Source organism: Chiloscyllium plagiosum, chromosome 27 (genome assembly GCF_004010195.1).
Source record: "Chiloscyllium plagiosum isolate BGI_BamShark_2017 chromosome 27, ASM401019v2, whole genome shotgun sequence".
Taxonomy (NCBI): domain Eukaryota; kingdom Metazoa; phylum Chordata; class Chondrichthyes; order Orectolobiformes; family Hemiscylliidae; genus Chiloscyllium; species Chiloscyllium plagiosum.
In genome coordinates this window covers 49,032,392-49,052,465 of record NC_057736.1, presented here as the reverse complement: position 1 = coordinate 49,052,465, position 20,074 = coordinate 49,032,392, and the positions used below count along the sequence as shown (strand labels likewise).

General features: G+C 41.3%; 1 protein-coding gene across 2 annotated transcripts in view; it reads right to left on the bottom strand.

The window, feature by feature from the left end:
* Positions 1-2,739: 2,739 nt before the first annotated feature.
* The window catches only part of LOC122563766 (nuclear GTPase SLIP-GC-like), a 125,709-nt gene continuing 108,374 nt past the window's right edge, over positions 2,740-20,074 (bottom strand). For both annotated transcript variants that reach the window (XM_043717973.1, XM_043717972.1), the window contains 5 exons: positions 15,343-15,493; positions 9,025-9,133; positions 5,570-5,703; positions 5,201-5,288; positions 2,740-5,117 (listed from right to left, as the gene is read on the bottom strand). In XM_043717973.1, the coding sequence (XP_043573908.1) occupies positions 5,047-5,117; positions 5,201-5,288; positions 5,570-5,703; positions 9,025-9,133; positions 15,343-15,493 (553 nt within the window). In that variant the 3' untranslated portion in view covers positions 2,740-5,046. The remainder of the gene's footprint in view (positions 5,118-5,200; positions 5,289-5,569; positions 5,704-9,024; positions 9,134-15,342; positions 15,494-20,074) is intronic.

Sequence of the window (20,074 nt, the reverse complement as noted above, 5' to 3'; positions counted from 1 at the left end):
CCTAGATCCCTCTGTATGTTGATGCTATTATGGCTTCTGGCATTTACAGCACATTTCCCTCCTAAATTAGATCTTCCAAAATGCGTCACCTCCCATTTGTCCAGATGATACAAAGTTAGTGAGATGGCAATCTAAGGAGGGTAGCCTTAGACTGTAAGATATAGTCAGGCTAGTCAGATGGGCTGACAAGTGGTGAATTGAATTCAATTTGGATAAATGTGAGGTAGTGCACTCGGGCAGGACAAATAAGTTGACAGAGTGTGGTGCTGGAAAAGCTCAGCAGGTCATGCAGCATCCAAGGATCAGGAGAATCGATATTTTGGGCAGGAGCCCTTCATCAGGAATCATGTTCTCCAGGAGAAATAAGGCAATACATGATGAATGGTAGATCCCTGGGAAGCACCAAGGATGAGAGGCACCTTATTGAGCACACACATTGGCCCCTTAAGATATCAGGATAGGTGGAAAAGGTAGCTATGAAGGCATATGGTAACTTGCCTTTATTAGTTAAGACATACAGTTTAAGAGCAGGGAGGTTGTGTTGAGAATATATAAAATGTTGGTTAGGTCATAGCTAGAGTATTGTGTGCAGTTCTGGAATCCATATCATAGGAGGGATGTGATATCACTAGACAGAGTGCAAAGAAGATTTATCAAGATGTTCCCTGGGCTACAGAGTTTCATTTATGAAGAGAGATTTGACAGACTTGGGTTGTTTTCCTTAGAGCAGAGGAGATTGTGGAGGGATGTAGCGGAGATATATAATATTATGAGGGGCATAGATAGGGCATAAATAGGGTAGACAAGAAGGAACTTAACACACCCCCCCCCCCTGGCTTAGATTGAAGTATGGGGCAGAGGTTTAGAGGAGATGCGAGGAATTTGTTTTCACCCAGTGGGTGGTGGGAATCTGGAACTCACTGCCTGTAAGGGTGTTAGAGGCAGAAACCCTTGTAACATTGAAGAAGTATTTAGATATATACTTGTGATGCCAAGGTATGCAAATTCTATGGGCCAAGTGCTGGAAAATGGAGTTCGAATAGTTAGGTGGTTGTTTTTGACTGGAAGAGACTTGATGGGCTGAAGGGCCTTTTCCAGTGCTTTCTCTATGATTCGGTGACTAACAAGTCATTAGGTCACCATTAGGCGTCACATGTTTTTCCTTCTCATTTCATTTCAGCTAACCCAGCAAAATTTGGTTAATATCTGCACTGGCATAGCCATATGTATTTACCTCTCAGAGGTGGTAACAAATCTTCTTGACAACTGAGTGGTTTGCTTGGCCATTTCAGAGAGCACTTAAACATCAACTACATTGCTGTGGAAATGCACATGTTCCAACAGCAGAATTCCTTTCCTAATGGAAATCAGTGGATCAGATAGGCTGTTAGGCAATCTGCTGGCTTCATGATTATCATTGCTGAGACTAGCTTTTATCTTTCAGATTCATTTAATTAACTGAACTAAAATTTGTGTGATGAAATTTGAACTCCTGTTTCTGTTTCATTCATCTCATTCGCTTGATCAGTAACATACTAAATCCAGATTATAACAATGACCGAATTTTAAAACACAAATTCATTCAGCACTTTAAAACCAGTGGCCTTCCTAATCATTCAGTCATCACAAAGCTTCATGCTTTTATGTGTCATTGCATTTCATTTTGTTTCATTTCAAGTCGAAGGAATACAGGTAGTTGTGCTATACGGCAGTTTTCATCAACGCAAATTGGATGTAAAGCGATTAACGAATAGGGACACTGTTACTAAAGCTCCAACTTTTAAAACGTGTGTTGGCAGGAGATTCAAGATGGTGGCAGTCTGAAAAGTCTACTGTGTTGTACTCTGTGCCATACCCCAGGCAAGTTGGGCTCCTACTCCTCCCCCATGAGCCACCCCTGAAGAACATTTTCAGCATAAAGCAGGCAGAACACCTAGAACCTTTTAAATTTGGATTTCGATGTTTTGGAGTCGAGATGAAGACTAATAAAGGAAAAGGAGCTAGGGGAGTGCAGCAGGCAGAGCACTCCCCTGCTGTGTCAGGTACTCCTGCAGCTGCTTCCTCAACTCCTGTGGTGGCGCCTTTGAGCTTGGTGGAACAGCTGCATCCACTCACAGAGCTAGAACTGATTACTGCCATGCTGACAAAGCATGAGCAGGAGATTCAGGCATTGAATTGACGTGTGGAAGCAGTCGAGCAAAGGACTGCAGCATCGGAGACAGAGACAGAGAACTCCGAGGGGCGGATCCAAACCTTGGAAGGCCAGGTTCGGGCCTCACTGGAACAGGACAATGACCTCGAAAATCGAGGTTGGAGAAAAAAAATTACGCGTAGTGGGTCTTCCCGCCAATAAAATTTATTTTTATATAAACGTGTGTTGGCTATAAGGCAATTGCACCGCGAACACTTTAAGTGCTGGCACTTTATTGCACGATTTTTACATAGCAAGGGCTCGCACAAGAATGCAACAACTTTGGGCGGCACGGTGGCACAGTGGTTAGCACTGCTGCCTCACAGCGCCAGAGACCCGGGTAAGGGCTAAATGTAGGGGAATGGGTCTGGGTGGGTGCGCTTCGGTGGGTCAGTGTGGACTTGTTGGGCCGAAGGGCCTGTTTCCACACTGTAAGTAATCTAATCTAAACTGCATAATAGCAGAACCTCCTGTAATGAAAAACACAGAAAAGCAACTTAAAAAGAAACATATTGGACTTGGAGAGAGAAATAGAGGCTGCAGAGCTGTTAAATTTCTCCAACACATTTTTTTATTTCAGATTAATATTGTCTTTTGTAAGCATATAAGCACATCCCCAATTAAAACCAATGTAGTAATCTCAAATGCTTTGTTATGCAAAGTCCCTTGGAGAACAGCAACCATAATATGATAGAATTCTTCACAAAGATGAAATAGCCAAATACAAAACTAAGGTCATGAATCTAAATAACAGCAACTTTTGGGGTCTGAGGAATGAATTGTCAATGAAGGATGGAGGAGCCATACTAAAGGGGTTGAAGGTAGATTGGCAATGGTTCTTATTCAATGAATGTATGCATGAATTACAACAATATTCATTCTTGTCTGAAGAGGAAAGGTGAATCACAACATCTTACAAAAGAAATATGGGCGATATTAAGTCCAAAAAGTGACAATCACCTGTTGAAGGAGTGTCGCTCTGAAAGCTAGTGTGCTTCCAATTAAACCTGTTGGACTATAACCTGGTGTTGTGTGATTTTTAACTTTGTACACCCCAGTCCAACACCGGCATCTCCGAATCATGACTTTTAAAATAAGTTTTCAGCAAAAAACTGAGATAACTAAAATGCCTGAGCTGTACAAAAATGATACAAAGTTGATGAAATGTACGGAGAATGGAATGTACCAGCAGTATTGATACAAAATGTTAAACTATATCTTGATGTACTATCGACAAAATAATGAAAAAGTCAGCACTAACAGGGAGGAAGGTTGCCAACATGGGGAAGGGGAAGTAACAAGGGTGGAGCGAAGATGGGCAGCTATCTAGCCTAGTTTGAGAGATTGGGTAATTAGGAGTCTGGAGAGGTGACCTCACTCAGCTCAAAGGTATAATTGTAAACAAGTCTAATTCGCTCAATTGCTTTGTGCAGTTGCAGCCCGTACTTGCAAGTCCGTAATAAATTGTTTCCAGATTTGTTGGTCTCGTCTAAAATTTTATTGAGTTTGTTTCAAACAGTGAGGAAGATGCAATGGGGCTTCAAGGTGATTTAGACAAATCGAGTGTTATAAAGTGGAGGTTTTGCCCTATGATAACCAAAACTGAAACACCCAGAGAGTGGCCATGTGCTTTATAATATGTTAAAAGGAGTGTGCAGAGAGGGGCAATCTGTTTCTCAGCAACCTTTAGTGATTAAATCAAATAAAAACAAAAAACAAGTGACAATTTATTTATCTAACTCTAACAGCGAACAAATTAACTAAATTATGAACAATCTGAATAAATTCCTTCAAACTACCAACGATTTCTGAATAAAGCAAGATTCTAACGGTTTTTAGCTGTTGCAATAACTACAAGTCCCACACATATACAAAAACATAAATTATGTCTTCGGAACTTTCTATGTCTTCTCCGTCGTCTTCCTCTGACCGAAATGCCTTCTCCAACATTTTCTTTTGTCTGAAATGCCTTCTCCGATGTTGGTACTGATGTCATTCAGAGTATGCTTTCTCCAATACATAGAGGACTGTGAGAGCTGTTATCTCTTAGCAAATGGCAATTGGTTCTGGGGTCTCAGTCCAACTACTGCCTTGTTTATACTCATGATGACATAGTAATATTTCTTACGTAGTATTGATTCTTTTGTCAAGACCATCAGGTTTAAATTTAATAGGTTTTTGGTAACTAAGTGCTTGGTTTAAATTGATTGGCTAAAATCCAAAACTGTTATCTTGGTAAAAATGCTGCTTGGACTTTCAATACATGTTTCAATTTGGGTACTTTCTATACTGGTAAACCCATAAGCTGCTTCTCACAGACATAATTTTAAATCTCTAAGCATAGGAAAAGCACATCATTTTTAAAGGACCATGCCATACTTTCCTCACTTTACAATTTTACACACAGCAAATCAAATGTCCTGTCTCCCAATTTGGAATTACTCTACCCAAGTTCACAACAATAGCTAAGCACAAGGCAGATGCAATAGAATGTGGCTAAACATGAAACTACAGTGTTAAAAGCAGAAGGGAAGAGCAATATAAAATGATAATATTTGTGGAAGTGTGAATGCACAAACAGGTCCAGGTAGCCTTGTACTGTATGCCAGTCAATGAAAGTAGACAGGTAGGTACAGTAACCAATTAGGAAGGCCAATTTATGTGCCACAGTGAGATCACAGCTGGACTACCGTGTGCGGTATCTACCTAAAAGAGGATATATTTGCTATTGAGGGAGGAGTATAATGTATCTTTCACTAATGTGAGAGCTTCACAAAATCAGTAAGATGTACATTTTTTTAGAAGGCCATAGTACTATAACATCAACTTCAAAGAAACAAACAGATCCAAAATGATTAGTCAGTGTCTGATAAATCCTTTACTTCATCCCAGATTAGATTTATCTGATCAAACTCATTTCGAAAATCTGCAATCAAAATATTGTAAAGGGTTAGTTCTAAATAATGGTAGCATGAATGTATGTGTGAAGTGTAGCCAGTGTTCAGGTACCTGGTAAAGGATTATGCCCAGACCACTGGGAGAAACCAAGTTCCAAGGTGATGGTCATTCTTCCATGAATTTCCTTCTTCAATTTCTCCTTAACATGATAAAAAAAAATGCAATGTAATATCTGTTCATTACAACTTAACACCTGCTTAATTCCCGATATGGAACAGAGCATGTATTTCAGCACGTATAACTCAGTACATGTACGTTATCTAATATGGAACACAATGAGTATTGCAGAGTGTGTATTTCAGTGTGTGTATATTATGTATTATGGAACACTGCTTTTATTTCAGTGTGTGCATCTTACTTAAATACACAGCATATATTGGTAAACCTTCAGCCAGAAAACAGTATGAATCTGTAAGAAACCTTCATGTCATTGAATTGCTCCATCGCACTGTCTCTTGCATCTTTGAAAAACTCCTCATGCTTTTGTTCAACATGATCCTTTAATATCTTCTTCATGAAAGGCAAAACACCAGCACCTTTCTTTTGTGCAGCTTCTGAAACGTAAAAATAATTATTTTCATTCTTAGGATGTGCACTTCATTGAAAAGATCAGAATTTATTACCCATTCCAAATTTTCTTTGAAGGTGGTAGTCAGCTACTTTCTTAAACCTCCTTTCTTGAGGTTCATGGATACCTCCGTTGCTGTCAGCGAGGGAGTTCCACATTTTTGACAGTGTGATGGATTGTGTTACATTTCTAAATCAGAATGGTGTATGGCTTGGATGCGATCTTGCAGATTTCTCATGCATTTGCTGCCATTGTCCTTCAAGGTGACAGAGGTCATGGTTTAGATTATGCTAACTGACAATCCTTGGTGAGTTTCTGACATGTATCTTGTAGATGGTACACACTGCTGCCACTGTGCAACACCAGATGCCTGAAGATCAGCAGTGTGCAGCTGAAGTGCAACTAAGGCACAACAAAATAATTTTCAAATAACTCAAAAGGTTGTGCATTGGGTCAACCTGTTCAGAGATGTCCTGATGTGGAGATGCCGTTGTTGGACTGGGGTGTACAAAGTTAAAAGTCACACAACACCAGGCTATAGTCCAACAGGTTTAATTGGAAGTACTAGCTTTCGGAGTGCTGCTCCTTAATTAGGTGGTTGTGGAGTACACAATTGTAAGATACAGAACTTATAGCAAAAGTTTACAATGTGATGTAACTGAAATTATACATTGAAAAATACCTTGATTGTTTGTCATCATACACTTCCAAAGCAGGTGGAACTTGGTCCTTGGCCTCCTGAACCAGAGGCAAGGATACTATCACTGCAGCACAAGACCCCTCCTGCGTCTGCTTTTTATTCTCTATTATTATAGCCGGATGTGTTTTATACACAATTGAATGGATTTCCCACCATCAAATCACAGACTTTTTTTTTTGTTTTTAAGCTATTAATGTCTACCAGTAATCACCATGTGGTCAATCAAAAATTTACAAGCAAAACCTGTTCGGTTTTCCTTTCTAAACACTAACTACCACAAGTAAACACCCAGATAGCCAAGTAAATATTCAAAAGCAAAGCTTACTATGGGCAATGCAAACTATCAAAGGTGAGTGGGAAGGGACTCAACAAGAATGGAATTGGAATAGGAGATAAAATACTGTATTCCCTGCGGTGTGCATCTTTCTGTAAAGGCATCAAGAGCTTTGATGGACACCACATGTTCCTTCTCCAAGGACACCCAGGCACCAATGTAAACGTGGACTGGAGGTCTGATGTATAATGGGCTCAGGTGATGATCCACAGTGACTTGGCTGCTTGGATTCAGAACTGGCTAGCCAGTAAAAGGCAGAGAGATGGGGAGGAAGGGTTTTTTTTGACTGGAGATCCAGGTCAATGGTATTCTGGAGGAATCCATACAGAGACCTCTGCTGTTTGTGATTATATATAAATGACTTGAACGAAAATATAGATGGGTGGGTTAGTAAGTTGCAGACAACACAGATTGGTGAAGTTGTGGATAGTGTAGAAGGTTGACAAAGGATACAGCAGGATAAAGATCAGTTGCAGACATGGTTGGAGAAATGGCCGATAGAGTTACATCTGAGTAAGTGAGAGGAGCTACACTTTGGAAGATCAAACATTAAGAGAAAGTTAATGTCAGGATCTTGAACAGCATTGATGTACAGAGGGATCTTGGGGTTCAAGTCCATAGCTTCTGAAAGTGGCCTTGCAAATACATAAGTTGATATAGAAGACATATAGCATACTTGCTTTTATTGGTTGGGGAATTGAGTACAGGAGCCAGGATGTCATGTTGCAGCCTTATAAAACTTTGGTTAGGCCATACTCAGAGCATTGCGTTCAATTCTGGTCACTACATTACAGGAAGCATGTGGAATCTTTAGAGAAGGTTTATCAAGATGCTGCTTGGATTAGAGGGTGTGGGAGCTAGAAAACCTTGGGCTCTTTTCTTTGGAGTGGCGGAGGCGGAGACTTGATAGAAGTTTATAAAATTATGAAATGCATCAATAAGATTGACGGTCAGAATCATTTTCTTAGTGTTGAAATGTTTGATAATAGGGGACATGCATTCAAAGTGAGAGGGGCAAAGTGCCTCTATGCTCTCACTCGCATCTCCTCCTCCTCACTTGGCTTGTCACTCAGTTTCCCATGCCTTCTCCATCTTAACCTCCATCCAGTTTTGATATCTTTAGCTTGTCCAATGTTGGAAAGCTGAAGCAGAGACAGTCACGACAATCAGTCCCAAAACACGGACCTGAATCCCAGTATCACCAATGTTTCCCCTCCCTTGCCCCTCAAAATCCTGGTCCTGCTCTCAGCATTCACACTCAAATCTCAGCCTGGCCTCGTTCTTGACCAATGCACCCACTCCCATTCTCACCCCTATATAACTCTAGCCATAGTTTGTTCCCAACAAATGCAGGTGTTCTTGTTCCCGATAGTGAAAACTCCTAAGACATAAATATTGAATTATTTAAGATTACAACGTCACAGCATTGTTACAGTGCCACTTGTGCTTGTACTAGCTCTCTGAACGAGTGATTCACTTTCTTTCTGGAACCCTGCACATTCTTTTTGTTCAGATAATTATCTAATTCCCTTTTGAATGTTTGAATTGAGCCTGCTGACCCTACACTTCTCAGCCAGTACAATTCCAGATCTTAACCACTTGAGTGAACCTGCATCTACCACGTTCTCAGACAATCCATTCCAGACCCTAACCACTCGAGTGAACCTGCCTACCCCACATTCTCAGACAGTACATTCCAGACCCTGTTCACTCAAGTGAACCTGCCTCCACCACACTCTTCACAACTGAGCAACAAATGGCTGTTTCAGGAATTACCTTAAATGTTGCAGCTTGAACAGAATTGACAATGATCCTGAACAGCACCAGGAAGACAGCCCAGTGCAGGCAACACATTGCAGGCTAAGCACTGCTGAAGGTCTGACCTCTGGATTTCTCATTCATGTTAGACCAATTAGATTGAGGGCAGAGTCAAGACAGAACAGCTGTTTAACAATCCCCCAGGCAGCCAGCGGGAAATAAAAGAAAAGGGCATAATTCTATGAGCTTAAAGCTAGAATTCTGTCAAATGGTGAAAGTTGTGTTCTTGTACCTGCAATATTGACATGACCGTCTATATATGTTTTAGACATGGTTGTATCTTAATAAGGATTCAGTGATGGCAACAAACTGAATGTCATCTGGACTAAGCTGGATGGTCACATTGGAGATAGTCAGTAGCTCCTGGACACATTATACCTCTATGCCACTGTACGTGCCTCAGCTATTTTACACAGTCAGTGTTCACAAGGCCAGCCATTTAAAATAGACAGTACCTTTATATGCTGGTTTCATTGAACATTGAACAGACAGGTTAGGGGCATTATAAAAATGCTGTTTTCTTTCAGTTATCTGCTTTGTCAAGTCGTAAAATAGTCCGTTGATCTGTCAAAAAATAAAGGTTGTTAATATCATATTGTATATCCTGGTTGGTGTAACACATTGTTTGTAGTTTGTAAATGCACAAGTAGTTCATAGCTTCTGTTTCAATTTGCCAGCAATAATGTGTTTCATTCAAAATAAAGATGGCTTTATTTTGCTGTTATTACATCACATACAAAGACAGTTATTTGTGGGCTCTAAGTGGGAAACTCCAGGGTTTTTGAAGACCCTGCCAATATCTACCACAAAACATTCACATGAACATTTTTCTCTTCCATTTTCCACTGTATGAGGAAACCAACAGCACAAGACTACTGAGCTATCACAGACTTGATCAGTACTTATTAGGGATAGGAATCAGTGCTTCCCAAATCACTTCCTATCATGTCTCACAGCCAGGTTTTCTGAGCCCTAAGAAAAAGAACACAAGCAATTTCACATGTTACAACAGTTAAAGCATCTTTCATTTAGTGAGCCAGAGTAAGTTGTCAGTGTGCATAAGTACACAATCCTTAAAACAACATTAACAAGCATAATATAAATGTATTATTGCAATATATTAGTAGCATCTGATTTCATTATTAAGGTACCACATATTAGGCAATGTAATAGCCCAGGATGTTGGGTTAGTATATTAGCACAGATGGAGCACTGGCTAACTAATAGAAGAGATAGAGTTGGGAAAAGGGGGATGGCATAGTGCTACAGGGATCAGTTCTGGGGCAATAATTATTTTCAATGGGTATTAATGATTTCGATGAAAAAAGTGAATGCACTGTAGCAGATGTTTGCAGATGACAAAAATAGATGGACAAAGTTAAAAATCTCACAACACTAGATTATAGTCAAACAGTTAGTGCTTCCAAATAAACCTATTGAAGTATAACTTGGTGTTGTGTGATTTTTAACTTCGTACACCCCAGTCCAACATCAACACTTGCAAGTCAAAATTGGGTGGAAATACAAGTGATGAGGAAGACACGGAGTGATAAGAGAGTTCATTGAGTGGCATAAATTTGACAGTTGGAAAATAATCTGGCAAAATATGAGGTAATGCATTTTGGCAGGAAGAATAATTGCTGAATATTATTTAAGTGAAGAAGGCCTGTGGAAAGTTACACAACAGAGGGATTTGTGCAACTTTATGCATGAATCACAAAAATCCAGATTGAGTCGCTTATAGGGAAAGCTAATGGAATGTTGGTCTTTATTTCGAAGAGAATAGAGTATAAAAGTACGAAGATTTTATTAAAACTATACAAGATACAAGCCAGACCACAACTGGAACCTTATCCTTACTGCACCTTATCCTAATGGCCTTAATCCCTTTGCATATTTTAAGATGTTTCCTAAAACCCCCCGTTGTGTTATAAACATTCTTACAATATTTACACGTAAAATCGTCTATGGGGTAGTTAACAATTATTTCTAGTTCCTCAGGTTTCTCTACACTTATTGGATGGACAATCCTTTCATCCCCTCTCTCATCCTCGCTCTCCGGAACTCTGCTACACTTAAAATTAAATGGCCCTTTAAAACTCGAATTAAAAATTGTCCAGCTCTTGAGTGGACTGCGCTGTAGAGGGGCCTTCTCTCTCAGCCTATCCATTCGAGTTTCCATAGTACTGTTCTGGGCACTATTATCGGTGTCCCCGTGCCTGCCCGAGGACAACCTGGCCGGAACAAATCGTAAGGTCTCGTCCGTCTGGGTCTGGACTGAGACGGATTGAACAATTCGGGTTTGGCTTGCACACTTTATGCACGGGGCCGCCAATAGCCACCGTGCGGGGCGGTTATTTACCCGGTCTCCCACCCAACCGGATATCCTGGAATCAGCCATAACGCCTCAACCAAATTTAGTTTTTCTCGCAGACCGAAAGGTCACCAGCCGTCTCGTATCTTTCACAAAAACGGAAACAGGTCGTATTCGCCGACCTACTCCGAGTAACGCTCAGACAACGGTAAAACGATAAAACCGTCCGTAGGACAAAGTACAGGTAAAACCAGGTAAAACCAAAGATAACCAATGATAAAACAATGGTAAAACAATGGTAAAACACTGATAAAAACCAGACTAAGATGCCAACAAACAGCTTAAAATCGCCACCGTCAAGAGCCTCCTCGTTTCGGTCGTTACCGGGGGGAACCACGTGGAGGTTCGACCTACTTTGCGGTTGATAAATACGTAAAAACAACTGCAAAGGTGACTACGCAGGCAGTGGTCCGAGACCAAAACCAAAACACACTGTAGTCACATCCCTTTTGGGCCTTTATCTAAGGGAAAATATATACTGGCATGGAGGGATGGTCTTATAAGGTGAGGTTAGAAACATAGAAAATAGGAGCTAAAAGAAGCCATTCGTCCCTTTGAGTTCCTTTGTGACTGGTCATCCAACCTTGTACACCGTGTTTGCTTGCTCCACACACCCTTTAGTCCGAAGAACTCATCTAACTCCTTCTTGAAAACACTCAACATTTTTGCCTCAACTGTGTTCTGTGGCAGAGAATCCCACAAATTGTTCTCATTAGAATCAAGAAGAATGAGGTGACCTTATTGAAACATCCAAAATTGAGAAAGAAATAATTGGCAATCTAGCTATGCGAGACCCCTTGGGGAAAGTATGATAACTTGTTAAAGTGGAGATAACCTCAATTATCCAAACATCAATTATCTGAATTTCAGATTATCCGAACAAGATTGCAAGGTCCCGTAAAGACGCAATCAGTTATCCGAACAATCCGTTATCCGAACTCTCAGTTAACTGAAAAAGATACTCCCCGCCCGTCTTGTTTGGATAATCGACGTTGTTCTGTCATTGATTTTGAGATTCAGGTCCTAATCTAAATAAAGAAAACTCAGTTGCATATAGTGTATGCTGTCTGTGATTAATTGGGAAACATTACTTAAAAGGATGATAATGGATAGGCAATGGCAAACTTTAAAGGGAACCTGGAGGAACCATAACAATTTTCATTCATGATTTGCATGAAAATAAAATGGGAAAAGGGCCCAACTGTGCCAAACAAGGGAAGTCAGGGATAACATTAGATCCTAGAAAGGGGCATATAAATTGGCTGATAAAAGTAGCAGATCTGTGGCTGGGGAAGAATGGTCTGCAGTCAGCACTGCAATGAAACAGTCCAGCAAGGGTGGCCTGCAGTCAAAATCACAGTGAAGCAGACTGGAAAGAGTGTTACAGTCAGCATTGGTGTGGAGCAGACTGGGAAGAGTGGCCTGCAGTTAACATCCCAGTGAGGCATAGTTACAGAATGTGGGAGTTCAAGGATACTAGTGTGATCCTGAGCAAACATATTTACAATGGAGTGGAGATGGAGGTTGACACTGCTTACTGCAGCAAGGAGCATGACTCCAGATGCTGAGTTGTCTGCCCAGTGTCGAGGTTCTGGGTATCTGCCGTGGAGGAGAACTTGCAGTGGGAGAGAGAAGATTCAGTTATCATGGTTCATGGAGCCACCATTGACTGAGGTAGAACTACAAAAGAGGTTCTGCATAGCCAGTACAAGGAGTTAGGCATCAAATTAATTAGCAGAACTTCAAAGGTAATAATGTTTAGATTATTACATGATCCAAGTGTGAATTGGCATAAAGGCAGTTAAAGGATGTGCGCCTGAAAGACTTGTATGAGAGAAGTGGGTTCCAGTTTTGTGGGATGGTCTATACCTGAACATACTGGGACAGGTGTTCTTGTCAGCTGCATATCTAGAGAAGCAGAGCAGGTTTTAAATAAAATATTGACTGCAAGGGCCCAAATTTGGGAAGCTGTGGTGAATCAGTGCGTCAAAAGTAACAGGAAAGAATGAATGATAAACAGACAGTAGCAGGTAGGGATAGAATGCAGAAGGACGCCAGGAAGAATGCAGACCTAATAATAAAAAATGTAAGAATACAGGTTACAAAAATGATAAAAGGATAAAAATTAAAGGACTGTATTTGAATATACATACATTCAAAACAACATAAATGAACTTGTGATATAAATTGAGATGAATAAATATGATGTAGTGTATATTACATGAGGCATGGCTGAAAGGTGACCTAGATTGGATCTCAATATTAAAGAGTTTGTGATATTTAGGATGAACAGAAAGTGAGGCAATTGTGGAGGACTGGCTCGGTTAATCGAAGATGATATCAGCACGATAGAGGGGTATGATCTTAATTCAGGAAACTAGAATATAGATGCAGTCTGGATGGAGATGAGGAATGTAAAGAAAAGAGGTCACCTCTGGGAGTTGTGTAGACCCCCTAATAGTAATCACATGGTAGAACAGGGTATCAAGAAGAAATGATGGAAGATTGTCAAAAGAGTACAGCAATTATCATGGGGGAATTTAACTTTTATATAGACGGGAAAAAGTTGTCTGGGAGAGGAATTCATTGAATGTTTTTGGGACAATGTCTTAGCATGTTATGGCACCAATCAGCCTCTACTGGACTTGGTTTTGATCAATGAAAGAGGATTATTCACAGACCTGGTAATGAAAGCACCCTGGGAATAGTAACCATAATATGATTGACTTTTACATACAATTTAAGGGAGAGAAATCTGGGCCCAAGACTACTACTTTGAATTTAAGCAAGGGCAAAAAGGAGAAAAGCAGATCTAGCAAAAGTGATTTAAGTTAGGGTATTGATTAATAGAGATGCAGTAGCAAACATTTAAGGAGATATTAATGATCTAGTTCCTGGTTTGCAGGGGACAATTTCAAAGTGTGAAAATTACACAAAACTTGGACAAATTGTAAACAGTGAACAGGATAATGTAGCACTCCAAAAGGATATTAACATGTTGGTCAAGTGGACCAATAGGTGGCAGGTGAAGTTCAATGCAGAGAAGTGTGAGGTGATGCACATTAGTCAGAAGAGACCGAAAGACAATATAAACTTGGGAGTACAATTCTAAAGGTGGTGCAGGAGTAGAGGTTCCCGGGTGTATGTCATAGAATCATAGAATCCCTTCATTGTGGAAACAGGCCATTTGGCCCAAAACGTCCACACCAACCCTCCAAAGAGTAACACACCCAGACCCATTCCCCTACCTTATTACTCTACATTTACCCCTGACTAATGCGACTAACCTACACATCCCTGGACACGATAGCCAATTTAGCATGGCCAATTCACCTAACCTGCACATCTTTGGACTGTGGGAGGAAACCCAAATAGACACTGAGAGAATGTGCAAACACCTACACAGACAGTTGCCCAAGGCTGGAATTGAACCTGGATCCTTGGCGCTGTGAGGCAAAAGTGCGAACCACTGAGCCCTCATGCACAGATTATTGAAAGTGGACAGACTGGTGGGGAAAACAGTCAATAAACTACAGCATATTCTCAACTTTATTAATAGGAAATAGCATCCAAGAGGACTGGTATATCAGAGAGTGTGCTCACAACCCGCTCCCCCTCCCCCCCCAATGTGACTCCTGTGTCCCTATAAGGAATTGCAGCCCATGATTCGGGAATCCCTGCACCAAACCTGCCACATTCACCAAACATTGATGACAATATGGCAGTTGATTCCAAATCAGTATTTTAGAACTTCCTGATCTCCAATTCTCAAGCGCAAGATCTTGCCATGTTTAAAGAATATGCACCCAGCTCCCTCTTCTCTTGTTGTTGCTTTAGAATTAATTCCTTTATATTACCTTGTTGTTCCTCCTTCTTCCTAAGTGAATATTTCACTTGGCACTTTCATGGATTAAATTCCATTTGCCCATTCCACCAGCCTGTCCTCTTGAACTTTGTCACAATCCTCGCAGTTCACTATATTTCCCAAGTTTTTATTTTAAACCACCTGTAAATGTTATATTTGTGCTTAATTCCCCCATGCTGTCAAAATATGACAAGGAAAAAAGGGGTCTTTAACATTGATCTCTGGGAAATATCACTGTACACCTTCACCAACCCAAAACACAGTCTTTCACTATTACACTGTTTCCTATCATGCAGCTAACCCCAGCTGTCCCTATCCCTTTTATTTGATGGGCTTAAACTTTGTTTCAATATCAAACCGTTTGTATCTGAAATCAAAATAGAAAGCCCGAGACACTCAACAGATATGGCAGTATCTATGGAGAGAGAAACACAATTAATGTTTCAAGTCTGATGACTCTTCTTTGAAAGTCTGTACATCTGCAGGTTGTATAATATGATTTTCACCACCACGTGAATATCAAGTTCCACTGACCTCAGTTTTCATGAAATCTTTTCGGCATTTCCAAACCCATGAATTTTCTGCAGTAGATTTGGTGGGAAGTGGCTCATCAATAATGTTTGTCAGTGATAATTTAATACTATTGAACCGTCCTTTCATTGAATTCCTTCGACCTTTGTTAAACCTGTTGTACAAAGTAGGATACATGAAAAAAATCACCAAGTCTATTCCCACAAGAATTAAACATTTGCAATTTCTCAATCATTGCAACTTCAGACTGAACGATCAGAAATACCTTGTACCAATCCCTTTTCAGAAGTGAGGAGTGGGGACAGAGACAGATAGAGGAGACATAGTATCTATTTGTAACTAGCAGACCGTGAGCCAGTACAGCAGAACAGAACTGATCAGACTTGGGCAAAGCAAGTTATTTGTGGGCTCCCCTGACTTCTTCGCTTCCCAAGTAAAAGCGAACTGTAGGCTTAAAGTCTCTTGACCAGTAGAATGTCGCTGCCAAATCATAGAACATTAAATAGTACAGGCCCTTCAGCCCTCGGTGTTGTGCTAGCCTTTTATCCTATTCTAAGATCAGACTTGACTACATCCCCTTCATTTTACGATCTTCCATGTGCCTGTCCAATTGGTGCTTAAATGTTCCTACTGTATCCTGACTCTACTACTCCTGCTGGCAGTGCATTCCACACACCCACCACTCTCTGTATAAAGAACCTACCTCTGACATCTCCCCAAAACATTCCTCCAATCACCCTACATTTATGCCCCCTCATGATAGACATTTCCGCCCTGGGAAAAGTCTCTGGCTATCCACTCTATCTATGCCTCTCATCACCTTGTACACCTCTATCAAGTCATCTCGCATCCTTCTTCGCTCCAATGAGAAAAACCCTAGCTCCCTCAACCTTTCTTCATAAGACATGCTCTCCAGTCCAGGCAGCATCCTGGGAAATCTGCTCTGCACCCTCTCTAAAGCTTCCACATCCTTCTTATAATGAACTGAACACAATATTTCAAGTGTGGTCTAACCAGGGTTTTATAGAGCCGCAGCATAACCTTGTGGCTCTTAAACTCAATCCCCCTGCTAATGAAAGCCAACACATCATACACCTTCTTAACAACCCTATCAACTTGGGTGGCAACTTTGAGGGATCTACAGACATGAACCCCAGTTCCTCCACACTGCCAAGAAGCCTGCCTTTAACCCTGTAATCTACATTCAAATTCAACCTTCCAAGTGAATCACTTCACACTTTTCCAGGTTGAACTCCATCTGCCATTTTTCAGCCCAGCTCTGCATCCTGTCAATGTCCCGTTGCAACCTACAACAGCCACAACTCCACCAACTTATCCACAACTCCACCAACTTCTGTGCTATCGACAAACTTACTAACCCACCCTTCCACTTCCTCATCCAAGTCATTTATAAAAATCACAAAAAGTATAGATCCCAGAACAGATCCGTGTGGAACACCACTGGTCACCGAGCTCTAGAATGAATACTTTGCATCTACTACCACCCTTTGTCTTCTATGGGCCAGCCAATTCTGTATCCAGACAGCCAGATTTCCCTGTATCCCATGCCTCCCTATTTTCAGAATGAGTCCGCCATGGGGAACCTTATCAAATGCCTCACTAAAATCTATGTACACCACATCCATTGCTGTACCTTCATCCAAGTGTTTTATCCCATCCTCAAAGACTTCAACAAGGTTTGTGAACATGATTTGTCCCTCACAAAACCATGCTCTGATCATCTATGATCAAACTATGGTTTTCCAAGTATTCATAAACCCTGTCTCTCAGAATCCTCTCCAATACTTTATTCACCACAGATGTGAGACTGACTAGTCTGTAACATCCAGGATTATCCCTATTCCCTTTCTTGAACAAGGGAATAACATTTGCCACCCTCCAGACATCTGGTACTACTCCAGTGGACAGTGAGGACGCAAAGATAATCTCTTCCCGTTCTTCCTATAGCAACCTAGGGTATATCCCGTCTGGCCCAGGGGATTTATCTATTCCTATGTTTTTCAAAATTTTCAGCCCATCCTCCTTCCTAAAATCAACCTGTTGTAGCATATCAGTCTGTTTCACGTTGTCCTCAGAAAAGTCAAGGTCCCTCTCAGTAGTGAATATTGAAGCAAAGTATTCATTAAGTACCTCTCCTACCTCCTCTGACTGCATGTGCAAGTTCCCTCCACTATCACTGATCAGCACAACACTCACTCTGGCCATCCTCTTGTTCCTCACATAAGTGTAGAATGCCTTAGGGTTTTCCTTAATCCTACCCACTAAAGTTTTTTCATGCCCCTTTCTAGCTTTCCTAAGTCCATTCTTCAGTTCCTTCCTGGCTAACTTGTAATCCTCCAGAGGTCTGTCTGATCTTTGCTTCATCAACCTTAAATAAGCTTCTTCCTTCCTCTTGACTAGATGTTCCACATCTCTTGTCAATCAAGGTTCCTTCACCCTACCATCCCTTCCTTGCCTCAGTGGGACAAACCTACCTGGCACTCATAGCAAGTGCTCCCTAAACAACCTCCACATTTCTGTTGTGCATTTTCCTGAGAATATCTGCTCCCAACTTATGCTCCACAGTTCCTGGCCTAATAGCATTGTAATTCCCCCTTTCCCAATTAAATACTTTCCCATTTTGTCTGCTCCTATCCCTCTCCATGAATATAATCAAGGTCAGGGAATTGTGACCATTATCACCGAAATGCTCTCCCACCGAGAGACCTGACACCTGACCAGGTTTGTTACCAAGCATCAAATCCAATATAGCCTCCCCTCTAGTCGGACTTTGTACATGTTGAGTCATGAACCATTCCTGGACACACCTGACAAAAACTGCTCCATCCAAACTATTTGAACTAAGGAAGTTACAATCAATATTAGAGAATTTAAAGTCACCTGTGATAACAACCATGTTACTTCTGCCTCCAAAATCTGCCTCCCAATCTGCTCCTCAGTATCTCTGTTGCTATGGGGGGGGGGGGGGGGGTCTGTAGAAAAGTCCCAATACAGTGACTCTCCTTTCAGGTTTCTGACTTTCACTCATACTGACTCTGTAGACCTCCCTTTCTGCAGCTGTGATACTATCCCTGATTAGCAATACCACTCCTCAAACCTCTTTTACCTCCCTCCCAAAGAGCTCCAGTAAACCTCCCACTCAGAATATTGGTACCCCTTCAGTTTAGTGCAACCCGCCCTTCTTGTTCAGGTCCCACCTTCCCTAGAAGGTATCTCAATGATCCACATGTCTGAAGCTCTCCCTCCTACACCAGTCCTGCAGCCACGTGTTCATCTGCACTTAGTCTGTACTCCTAATCTCACTAGCATGTGGCATTGGTAGCAATCCTGAGATTACTACTCGACTCGTCCTGCCTTCTAGCTTCCAACCTAACTCCCTATATTCTTTTTTCAGGTCCGCCTCCCTTTCCCTACTTATGTCGTTGGTACCGATATGTACCACATATTCTGGCTGCTTTCCCTCCCCTTATGAATCCTGTAGACTCTATCTAGAGACATCCCGGACCCTGGGACCCAGGAGTCTCCATACCATTTCCAAATGGAAGCTTATGGAGCATGTTCCCTGTTTGTCTATGAACCTGGACTAACTGTGATAGTATAGAATGGTAGAATGACACAGCAAAAGAGGAGGACCTTTGTTCCATCATGTCATCCACGTTCATGAAAAAGCTATCCAATAGATCCTATTCCCTCTTTCTCCCTTCAAGTATTTAAGTTATTATTGGACCTAGATGTCAGAAAGTGCATTTCAGAACACAGCACTCACCATAAACTTTAATTCATCTAAATTCTGTTGCCTGGATCTTAATTCACACCCCGTCTAATTTACCTATCACCACATGCCCATTGACCTACATCAGCTTTCAGCCTGGAAATGCTTGAGTCTTAGAATTCTCATGTCTTTAAGTGCCCATGAACTTGATGCACCCTATCTCCATGATCTCCTCCAGTCTGACAATCTTCTATGATACTTGCACATCTTCATTGCTGATCTTTTGGGCATCTCAATATTGCTTGTTCGCACTGTTTCTAAGTGCGAGGTGATTCACTTTGGGAAGAATAACAAAAAGATGGGGTACTGGGCTAATGGTCTGTAAACAGCCATGCTTCCAGCTATCAATGCCTTAAAGCTGAAATTTTGTCCTTCTCTTCCTCCTTCTCCTTTCTCTTGCTCAAACACTCATTAAAATGTGTCTCCTTGATCAAATCTTTGCTCATTTGTTCTAATATTTTATGTAGATCAGTCTCCAAGTTTATTTAGAACATTGAACATAGAACATAGAACAATACAGCACAGAACAGGCCCTTCGCCCACGATGTTGTGCCGAACATTTGTCCTAGCTTAAGCACCTATCCAATTGCTGCTTAAAGGTCACCAATGATTCTGACTCTGCCACTCCCAAAGGCAGCGCATTCCATGCCCCCACCACTCTCTGGGTAAAGAACCTATACCTTCCACCCTTCACCTTAAATTTATGTCCCCTTGTAACACTTTGTTGTACCCGGGGAAAAAGTTTCTGACTGTCTACTCTATCTATTCCCATGATCATCTTATAAACCTCTATCAAGTCACCCCTCATCCTTCGCCTTTCCAATGAGAAAAGGCCTAGCACTCTCAACCTATCCTCGTACGATCTATTCTCCATTCCAGGCAACATCCTGGTAAATCTCCTCTGCACCCTCTCCAAAGCTTCCACATCTTTCCTAAAGTGAG